This window comes from Triticum dicoccoides, chromosome 1A, assembly GCF_002162155.2.
Source record: "Triticum dicoccoides isolate Atlit2015 ecotype Zavitan chromosome 1A, WEW_v2.0, whole genome shotgun sequence".
NCBI lineage: Eukaryota > Viridiplantae > Streptophyta > Magnoliopsida > Poales > Poaceae > Triticum > Triticum dicoccoides.
The window spans coordinates 415,981,796-415,992,225 of record NC_041380.1 but is presented as its reverse complement, the minus strand read 5'-3'; the positions used below and the strand labels follow the sequence as shown (position 1 = coordinate 415,992,225).

General features: G+C 41.8%; 2 protein-coding genes across 3 annotated transcripts; one reads left to right on the top strand and one right to left on the bottom strand.

Annotated features, from left to right (window-relative positions):
• Positions 1 to 1,495: 1,495 nt before the first annotated feature.
• LOC119276668 (chaperone protein dnaJ 49-like) lies at positions 1,496 to 5,319 on the bottom strand. Its single transcript, XM_037557801.1, has 3 exons — positions 5,171 to 5,319; positions 2,785 to 4,010; positions 1,496 to 1,982 (listed from the first exon to the last, which is right to left on the bottom strand). The coding sequence occupies exon 2, from the start codon at positions 3,950 to 3,952 to the stop codon at positions 2,852 to 2,854; it is 1,101 nt and encodes a 366-aa protein (XP_037413698.1). The 5' UTR covers positions 3,953 to 4,010; positions 5,171 to 5,319; the 3' UTR covers positions 1,496 to 1,982; positions 2,785 to 2,851.
• Positions 5,320 to 5,440: 121 nt separating this feature from the next.
• Positions 5,441 to 10,093, top strand: LOC119276674 (serine/arginine-rich-splicing factor SR34-like). 2 transcript variants are annotated; one of them, XR_005136727.1, is made up of 14 exons: positions 5,457 to 5,586; positions 6,005 to 6,096; positions 6,705 to 6,770; positions 7,550 to 7,624; positions 7,723 to 7,822; positions 7,904 to 7,950; positions 8,019 to 8,076; positions 8,216 to 8,265; positions 8,354 to 8,410; positions 8,541 to 8,650; positions 8,939 to 9,108; positions 9,527 to 9,557; positions 9,630 to 9,698; positions 9,785 to 10,093. XR_005136727.1 is itself a non-coding variant. In XM_037557805.1 (13 exons), the coding sequence occupies exons 2-13, from the start codon at positions 6,010 to 6,012 to the stop codon at positions 9,797 to 9,799; spliced, it is 765 nt and encodes a 254-aa protein (XP_037413702.1). In that variant the 5' UTR covers positions 5,441 to 5,586; positions 6,005 to 6,009; the 3' UTR covers positions 9,800 to 10,093. The 2 variants fall into 2 exon arrangements, 1 of the variants encoding a protein (XP_037413702.1); XM_037557805.1 differs by lacking the exon at positions 8,939 to 9,108 and having other exon boundaries at positions 5,441 to 5,586.
• The last annotated feature ends 337 nt before the right edge of the window (positions 10,094 to 10,430 follow it).

Here is a 10,430-nt window from a genome sequence, read left to right as displayed (position 1 = left end):
AGCAGAAACCAAAAATAAACCAACAACCGGAAGCACAACCGTGCTTTTCAATTTTTTTTGATAGCACACCTATGTTTTTTCTTCACTTTTTAGGAAGCATAACTCTGCTTCACGTGAAAGCACAACTATGTTCTTTCATATAGTGTGCTTCACACGAGGAAAACAAAGGAATTTTTGAGAAAGCTTAAAAAAACCCAAGCAAAATTCAAAGCCCAGTCAAACGCAAAAACACGTGTAGAAAAAACCATGCCCCCATACGATACAATGTCTGTGTTCACTACCAGTTGAGCTGCCGAATATTACTGATTAATTGGCCATGCGAATATTTAAGAACTAAACGCAGTGGCAGATAATATTTTTTTCAATTTTTTGACCATTGAATATTTTGTGATATACGCTGAACAATTTTTAAATACACATTAAACATTTTTGTGATATATGTTGAACAATTTTTAATACACACTGAACATTTTGTGATATACGCTGAACAAATTTTAAATACACATTGAACATTTTGGTGATATATGCTGAACAACTTTTAAATACACATTGAACATTTTGGTGATATATGTTGAACAATTTTTAAACACACATTGAACATTTTGTGATATATGCTGAACATTTTTACAGTGCACATTGAACTTTTTCATAAATATATGATGACCATTTTCTTAAAGTACGATGAACATTTCTTAATACACGGTGAACTTTTTATATAACACACAAAAAAGAGAAGGAAAAACATAAAAGAAAAAACCAAAAAAAAGAAAGGAAAAAGAAACAAAAAACAAAAAACACTGAAAACCGCACAATACGTTGAAAAACCGTAAGAAAAAAATCCACAAAACAAAAACGAAAAAAAACCCAAAGGAAACATAGAAGGAAGCAGCAGCGAAACGAAGAGCAGGCGAATCCTGTTCGTGGGCTGGCCCAAGCGGAGGTCGCCTGAGCGAAGGCACGACCGGCGTAACCATTTTATCTCTTAAACCGTGTGTCCAAATCTTGAACCGTTTTTACCGTTGGATTTCTCGCGTCGAGGTCTTCAAAAGGTTTTGAAGAACTTTTTTTCACAAAAAAACCGAATCAGGAGCATTTTTTTTTTCCTTTTCGGAAGCCGTTTTCGAGAGGCACAACCGTGCCTCCCGTGGAAGCAAAAACGTGCCTCTCACAACAAAAAAAGAAAACACATTTTTTTTCGTTTCTGAGGGGCACGCCCGTGCCCGCACAGAAGCAAAACCGTGCCTCTCGTGAAAAATATAAATCCTCAACATAGTAGTACAATATAGAAGCAGGTCCTGACAGTCAACCATGACAAAATCAAGTTCAAGTAGTGCCCCTGTTTAAAATCAAGTTCAAGTAGTGCCCCTGTTTTTCAGCTTCTGGATACATAAATCCTGAGGAAACGCACAACGCTAGCTCGACATCCAGCCGTCCAGATGAAAGGAAATCAATTTCAACAGAACAAGCATCAAACTCGGCGAAGCGACACCAGGGGTTTCACGTTTTATAATTTTTATTTCAAAAGGTCCACAGTTCACGTTTTCTAATTTTCATTTCAAGGGGTTTACAATTGTTCAGAAGGAACAGCAGCTACAACCAACCCAGGGAATTTCAACTCAACAGTGGTTTCAGGCAGTACAATGACGATCTCATGATCGCTAGCCATCTTTCAGAGTCGTATATGTACACAATTTTGCACTCAGCAACTATAGGCGGCCCCAGCATGATAATCTGCACAAAATTTTGCACTCGCAGGTGTAGAATGGTAATTGCTCCAGAAGAATGACAGGCTGATGAATCCAAGATCACGCCTGATTGAACTCCACCATGTACACGCTAGCTAGCCAGCCATCAAAGCTTCTTCATGTAGCCGACAATTTACTGGTTCTTAATATGTCATCGAAACGTTATAAAAGGTAGGGCACCAGACAAACTAGAAATATATTGCTCATCCTTTTTCATAAAATCTTGCCATGTCACACCTGCATCAACAAATAAAGTGCATGAGAACACCAAACAAAGTCCTATGTGAACACATATTCTAGCTCCAGATAAGACGTCAAGCTTTAGCTGCTTGTCAGATATCACATTAGAGATGACCAGATCCTGAATAAAACGATCAATATATAGTACCCCAAAAGTAGTTGATTACACATGTAAACTCAAAATGAACTGCTAAGCTTTCATGTTCCGTGTCCTAGCTATATGCACCAACTAGCTCATGCAAAATTTACTGATACATCGAAATGTGGCTTCTATGCATAAACTTGAGAGCTTCTTTTCAATTCCCTTCAACTATTATTTTCCCAAGGACTGAAACATCATATCATAAAATAGCACATTTTACGATTTTGTATCTGGTGGAGACACTGAGGCCCTGTTTGGTTCAGCTTTTATCGCCGGATTCCGCTGCCGCGCAGCAGAATCTGAACCAAAGGGCGAACCCAGCAGAATCCGATTCCAGAAATCCGCTGCCAAAATCTGAACCAAAAACGGAAGCAGCCCAGGACGTGCTTTCCAAAATCTGATTCTGCTGCGGGCCAAAATCTGAAAAGGTTGTATTAGCTGGTTTGCCAAATGACCTACATCTTTTTCAAATCAGATTTTCCACAACTGTTTTTTCACAGCAGATTTTTCATAGCTGCTTTTAGAAATCCACAGCCGAACCAAACAGGGCTTGAATGCCCTTACTGAGAAACAGGGAAATGTCAACTTACACTTAAATCAGAATATACACGATGCAACCATACAGTTCGATTGAAATGAACATAAGACAGGTTATACCTTCAAAGAGAGTGAACTTCTGCAAGACCGCAATGGAGACAACAAACTAATCACCATGTGGGCACTATTATGCCACATCAAGGCTCCGTAGCTTGTCACAGTGAGGCGTAGGGTAGTCATTGGCCCATTTACGCCGATGGAGTTCCACACGACAGTTTCTTCCTAGCATAGTCTTATAATCTCTGAAAACGTGATCCTCGAGGTTATCTCTAGAAGGACTTCCATGTGGAAACTGCTGATCAAAATCTTGTTTGCTGACAAAGTACTCCACCCCATGCTTATCAGTGACTTTTGAAATGGGGAAGTTGTATGTCTTGTGCAGGGCATATTGAGGCTGCTGCACTGGAATGAATGCAAACAAGACAAAAAGTAATACGACCGACAGGTGCATCAATACTGTTAAGTTTATGAACGACCCACCCTGTACAGGATGCTCCCTTCTCTGTTGCTCCTGCCTACCTGCTTCTCTTGTTCTGTAGACATTGTGACCACGGAATGAATTATCACGAGTACCATAGAAGAAAGACCTGAATATCTCATCTGGATCTAAATCTTCTTCATAATTATAGAAGCCATTTCTTGTTTGCCTCCTTCGCCTAGCAGTTCTCTGCCTCATGACATTGGAATATTGGTCGTTAAACTCATGCCCCTCAAGGGTGCCTGTCTGATCATAGGTCTTCCGTGACTGATCATTGCCTAGGCACTTGAAAGCCTTGCTGAGCATCTTGAATGCATCCTCTGCCCCAGGAGCTTTGTTCTTGTCAGGGTGAATTTTCAGTGACAGCCTCCTGTAGGCCTTCCTAATCTCCTCCAAGGAGCAAGTTCTCTCCACTCCAAGAATTGCATAGTAGTCTTTGTTCTTCCTGATATCACGGATAACTCTAACATTCTCCTCAGTGTAACCTTTATCAACATTAGAAGGACCAACAAATTCTTTTGGCGTTTTTAGGTTTTCATGGCCTCTTCTGGTCTTGTCCTGGCAAGCAGTACCATTCAGATTCAGGGGATCAAACTTCTTGGTTGAGGTCAACAAATCAACAATTGGAAGGCTGGGATCCAATCTTTGGGCAATTCGGATAAATTTGTCTGCTTGCTGTCTATCTCCAGATGCTAGCGCAGTCTGTGCAAGCTTGACAGACCTCAAGGCCTCATCTTTGTTCCCCTCCATGACTTAAGTCAATCGTTTCCCGCTGGATTAAATATAGGCAGGGCGCTAAACTGATGCCCTGTGAAACAAGAGTAGATTAGATCTCAGAAGAATTTAATAAGTTTTTAGTGCGACTAACAAACTATGGATTCATAAGATAATGAACTGTATGAAAATGGTATATAATTCAAGAAATAGATCAGCATCGGGAATTAGTTGATGTAAACAAATAGCCCAACTAAGAATTAGCAAACTCCTGGGAGCTCTCAAAACCAGAAAATCCTGTACAATATCATTATGAGCAGAGTTAGATAAAACCAAAACTAAACAGATTGTCGCGCTCATCAATTACGCAAACAAACTACATAAGTTGAGCGAATTTTCTTGATGTCATAAACAATTTTAGCATGGAAAAAACCCATTGATCAAACATTGCCATTCCAACATAGCACTGACCTACACAAACTGGTGGAAGGAACCAAACAAGCAACGGACACAGTACATAGCTCAACCTTGATCTCTCCATGGAGATCCCAAGGACGCAAACCACATCCTTTTTTCTGGGTCTTTAGCGCAGTTCACGTGGGGTTGTGTTATGGAAATGTTTTCCTGAGCTCCATCTACTTTTAGCCCCCTTGATTTGTTGTTTGTTTTTGTTCTGCTTTGGGCCTGTAGCAATCGTAAACTGACAGCCTCGGCGACAGCGTGTGGCGTGAGTGTGTAGGGCTGTTATGCATGGCCGGTGTGGCTTTATTAATCTACATAAAGCCAGGCTCCGCTCGTCGAAAATAGGCTCAACCTAAGAACTTCTAGGCATTCAACAACTCAAGTAATCAGCAAGCAATCTGGCCGAGAAGGTCCAAACCTGCATACATGGCCGCTCTGCTGCCCAAAGCTCCTAAGCAAGACCAATTAAATCCTGCCCGTTCTAGAATTTGGGCTAGAGGAACTGTCAGATACTATTGAACTACAAAATCCTATGCCTGATCGATCCAAATTAGCCACCGACTAGGAAAAGCAAGATCCTGACTAAACAAGAACCGTGCGTACACGAATCAGCCGACCCTACGTACCGCCGCAATTCTCGCAAACCCTAGGCCGCACAGCGTCGCAATCAGGAGGAGCAGAAGAGTCCAAGGTGCCGCGAGTACCTGTGCTCGCGGCGACAGGGATCGAGGCAAAAAACTAACAGGTTGAGATTCTGGATTAATCTGATAGCGATCGACCGGAAGTTCTTACCGGGAGGGGATAGGAAGCAAGCCGGCACGGCGAGGAGACTCGCGCCACCACCGTCCGACGGGGGAGACCAGGAGAGGAAGAAGGGGATGGGCGGAGGTGGCACTTCTCCGCGGAACCCCTCAGGTTTTACCGCTTCTCACGATCCCCACCACCGAGCGGACGGCTTCTGACTGGGGCTGGTTGGCGGTGGCTGGGGCCCGCCCAAAGCCCAGAAGTTAAATCCACGACTGGTCTATGCGGCACGGATCGTAAAGCACGCGACCCCCCTCACTGCCTCACCCCACCTTTCATATCGGCCGCCGCTTCCCCCCGAAGCTTCTCGATCCCTCCCCGCGCTTCCGTTTCCGTTTCCGTTTCGTGGCCGTCGTCTCCCCCCTCGCCGCGGCGGCGGAGTCGCCCGCACTCGCTGCGCTCAGGTCAGTCGAACCCTACTTCTCCCCCGCTGGTTACGTATCCGCTCCCGCTCCCGCTCCTCCCTCCTGATCGCTGCTGCTCTTGCGTCCTCATTTTCTCCCTCTCTCTCCGCGCGGTAACGGCGTCCTGTTTTTGTTCGGGTTCAGCGGTAGAGCTATCGTCTTCGCCGCAGTTGTGATCTTAGTGGTTTCGGAGAGGTGAGATGCAGTGCTTGTTCGGTCTCTTGTTTAGTTAGTTTCTTTTTTGCTCGAGCAACTGGGGCAATTTTTTTTCCTTGACGAAATGGGTTGGAAATTTCTCTTGATTGATTCCCGAACTTGGGTTGCCACTTCTGCTATTTGATTTCCGCCGAAAATTTTGCTTAAGTTCGTGCGAGCTACTTAGCTATTTGCTGATCTGATTCTTTTCCCTTTCTTGCAGGAACGATGAGCCGACGCAACGGCCGCACCATCTACGTGGGCAATCTTCCCGAGGACATCCGCGAGAGGGAAATTGAGGATCTCTTCTACAAGGTTAGGTTCTAAATAGTTTGGGTTCGTTCACCTGTACCTTGCCTTGGTGCTTCAATTCTGTTAAGAAATTGCCAGTTCAGTTGTAAGGTGGTGGGCATTATGTTCTGATATCAGCTTAAATTGTATACCTTGCATTAGCAGTTACACATGGAGGTTATAAATAAATTCATAAAATAAATATGAACCGATGTATTAGGTTAAGTGTTGTTAAATTGTAAGACATATGCATGTTTTTTCATTTTTCTTGTAACATGGACTATTGAGAGTGTTTGCGGTTGTGTGCACACTGGACAAGATAGTTTGATATTGTAACGTCAGTCGGTATGTACTCTCAGTCTCTCACTGCATCACTGTGACGTAATAAAAGAAAACTGGTGTTCAGTGTGAATTCCACGATGTCAAATTTTCAGTTCTATTCTCCACCAAAAATAACCAGTTATATTTCACCTTAACCTAAATGGCATCTCTTGAGTTTGTCATCCTATGTGGGTATTGCAAGAGGATTTGCAGAAAGCAAGCCAACTAGGTGTCACAATATGATAAAAAGTTTCTGTTTAGGGAAGCATTCCTGCATGTCAATTTAATCTTCTATTACTTTGCTTCTGCAGTACGGTCCTATTGTCGATATCGATCTGAAAATTCCTCCAAGGCCTCCTGTTTATGCTTTTGTCGAGGTAATGTGCTTTGGTCATTGTTTTGTTAGAATATTTATTCTTGCTCACTACTAGTATGTATTCGTATTTCGTAGTATAAATTATTTTTCTGTAAGGTTGTCTGGGTGACAAATTTGAGATGAGTTACGTTAAAATATACTTTGATATGATTTTTTAGAAAATCAGATTAGCATATAGTAGGTCAGTTTTCTCTCTCGAGTTACGTCAAAAGTGCTATAAGACAATATCTTGAAAAAAAGAAGTCTTTTGAGCTTTAGGACATGTTGATTTTGCTCTCTGGCTTATAGAATACTAAAACAAGATGATTCCATCCCATCCCTAGAAGCCACTTAAAGCGTAACCCCTTGTAATTTGTCCTGTTTTCCCCCCTTAATTTGCATTTGGAGTGCAACAACCAAAATGTTCTTTGTCCTGTACTCTGTAAAACTGTTACAACAAAATCATGTTGTCCTATAAGACTCAACAACTGGTAGTATAGTTACATGGTTATACCTCCTTTTAAGAGGATACCCTGAAACCCTCATTGGCACATTGTGCAAAACAGCATGCTTTCATACAGAATCTAACCAATAGAATGCATTCCCTCCGTAAAGAAATATAAGTGCGTTTGGATCACTAATTTAGTTATCTAAACGCTCTTATATTTCTTTACAGAGGGAGTATCAGTTTTTCTGAATGTTCTATTAAAAAATATTTTTCAAAATCATTCCGAACTAAAATTCTTTCTGTATAGCACACCTATGACTATGAGTCTAACACCAAAGTGGAGCTTTTTGCAGTTTGAAGACCCACGTGATGCTGATGATGCAATTTATGGCCGTGATGGATACGACTTTGATGGCTACAAATTGCGGGTTGGTGGAACTTGTATGAATATTCTTTTCGTTTTCTGAGAGACGAAGGAAACATCTTAGATCTTTCTTATGAAGTTTACCTTTATTCCACTATCCAGGTGGAGTTAGCTCATGGGGGAAAAGGCCCTTCTTTTGATCGACCAAACAGCTATACTAGTTCTGGACGTCGTGGTGCACTTAGGCGTTCTGATTACCGCGGTTTGTATTTTTAACTTTATAAGCCTCACAAATTTGATGGTGAAATCCCCTATTCTTATTATCTCTATTCATGGATCGCAGTTATTGTTACCGGATTACCTTCTTCAGCATCATGGCAAGATCTCAAGGTTTGGATGTGAATGTAAGTTCTTGAAGTTCATGCTTCAGGATTCTTAAATTTACTTTCATTTTTCAGGATCATATGCGGCGAGCTGGTGATGTCTGTTTCTCTGATGTTTATCCTGAGGCTGGAGGTTAGTAATGATCAGTTTTCAGTTCGTATTTTGTTCTTCAATGAGTGTTGGTGGGGCTAGTTGTTTAGATATCTGACCTGCCTAGTTCATTCAAACTGTATTATCTTTTAGAAGCCTCATTACCTTTTCCGTGTTACAGCAATTACTGGAATAGTTGAGTATACCAACTACGAAGACATGAAACATGCGGTAAGATATGTTAAACACTTCTCTACGCGCATACATGTGCATACATTTTGATGAACATATATGCTTACTAGTTATTTTTATCTTGTAGATAAGGAAGCTTGATGATTCAGAGTTCCGTAATGCATTTTCACGCGCATATATCAGGGTATGGCTGTTTCTTTTTTGCCCTCCCCTTCTCTTAACCATACTGAATCATATATCTACATATTCGTCCCACATGCCCACCCCACTGAATTGAAGATTTCCATGCTCTAATCTACCTGTGTTGCTAATAGGTGAGGGAGTACAATGCTAGGCGTAGCCGCTCTTACTCGAGAAGTAGAAGCCGAAGCTGCTCTTACTCGAGAAGCAGAAGTCACAGTTATAGCAGGAGCAGGAGTCCAAGGTATAGTTTAGTTTGTTCATACTCAAATCAGTCCATGTTGACAACCTGTTAAAGCAAGGAAAAGGGCTGTTAACAAGAATAAAAATGACCTGCAAAATAAGAACAAGAAATAGAAGTGGCCTGTGATATTGAACTTCTGGAATCCCATTCTGGTTTGCTTTTTGGCTTCTGTTTCCTGATGCATTGTTTTTCGGCATGGCCTTTTGAGTTTCCCCTGTCTGACTATTGAACATGTGTGCATAACGGGATAGCTGTCCATCTTTGAAGATTTTCCCTTCTCTTTACTAGATCTGGACCGTGCGACTGTCTGGGGATTGCATTGGTAGGATATTGGCACGTTCAGAATCAAAGGATGGTTTTGGGCGTTGGATAGTTCTGCTGGATTGTGATTGTATGGCAAGTGGAGTACAACCAGCGATAGGAGGGCTGGCACTAAACATAATGGAGTGGATTCTGTGGTATATTTGTATTACTGTTGACTTGAGTACTTATATTCTCAAATATGCACTCTGCCCTGGTCTCATATATAAACCTTGGCTTTAATGCTAGATTTTGTTTTTGAAGTACACATCTTTGTGAAAGAGAAAAAGAGAAGAGGTTTTACCTGTTGGATCAAAACCATCAACCCATACTGTCTACATTTTCATTCAAACACCTGTAGTTTTGACTCCTTGAAAAATAAAGGCTTGTAATTTTCAAATTTATTTTGTGGTGCAAAAGGCATGCGGCGGAGCAAGGGTGAGAGAATCTGCCCAAATGCTCACCCGTATATTGTATTGCTCCCGTGTGCATAGGTTAGGTGTAGACATATTGTGATCAAACCATAGGAGTGCAAATGCTAAGTGACAATTTGTTGGTTTTTGGAATATTTTGTAGGTCATCATCAAGATCCCTATCACCTGCCGCTGTAAGTCTTTGAAGGGTACACATTCTTCTATCATGTAATTCCTTCAATATCATGATTCAAGTTTTTTTGCAGCCTGCGCGTGACAAGTCTGCGAGCAGGAGCCCCGTCAGGAGCAGAAGTTTACCCCGTTCTCAGTCTCCTGTATGCCGCCAACTCCATATCTTTTCGCTCATAAACATTTGTAAGCTTTATAGAACTGTATTTATTCGATTCCTTATTCCTTGCAGGTGAAATCTGAGTGAAGCCAGATGCACTTGAAGTCAGAAAGAAAAACATATCAGGATTAGTCGGATTAGGACAATATAATATGGATTGTGGGTGCTCTGTCCCAAGAAGTACCATTGCTATTCCTTGGAAGGAAAAACGTCAACTTTGTGGTTTGAGATCAATGTAGGAGTCTGGTGTTGTTTTACTTCTGCACTTCAGTTGCAAGAACGTAAAATCGTGAACTCATGGCTTTAACTTTAGTATGCTATAGTTTCGTGTCGAATAACTTAATGCTGCAGCAGAGTTTACATATGGTGTTCTGTGATCTACTTCGGCTTACATCAGTAATGTAGGGGTGCAAACGGGTACCCTTTAGGCCGCGCTTGGATTGGTTGTATTCAAATACGGAGGTGTATATTTTACACATGTATCTTACCGGCCGCTTAGCAAATCTGGGGCGGGAATGAAACGACGAGCTGAGACTTGTATTCTTTACGGGTGTATTTGAGAAGAACACGACAATCCAAACGGGGCCTTAGGGTGTTCTCTGGTCCTCTTTAGTTCAACCAAATGAACTAAATTTTCAGGAGTATCCGTGGATACCTTAGGGCCACAAATTTGCATCCCATCAGTAACGACCTCGAGGAGGTCTTTGCAGCGGCCATT

Bases quoted from the DNA above. Each gene is read 5' to 3' on its own strand.
- LOC119276668 (XM_037557801.1), bottom strand. From the start codon at position 3,952: ATGGAGGGGAACAAAGATGAGGCCTTGAGGTCTGTCAAGCTTGCACAG.
- LOC119276674 (XM_037557805.1), top strand. From the start codon at position 6,010: ATGAGCCGACGCAACGGCCGCACCATCTACGTGGGCAATCTTCCCGAG. The intron at 7,625-7,722 runs GTTGGTGGAACT...TCCACTATCCAG, and splicing joins TTGATGGCTACAAATTGCGG to GTGGAGTTAGCTCATGGGGG. The intron at 8,411-8,540 runs GTATGGCTGTTT...TGTTGCTAATAG, and splicing joins TTTCACGCGCATATATCAGG to GTGAGGGAGTACAATGCTAG.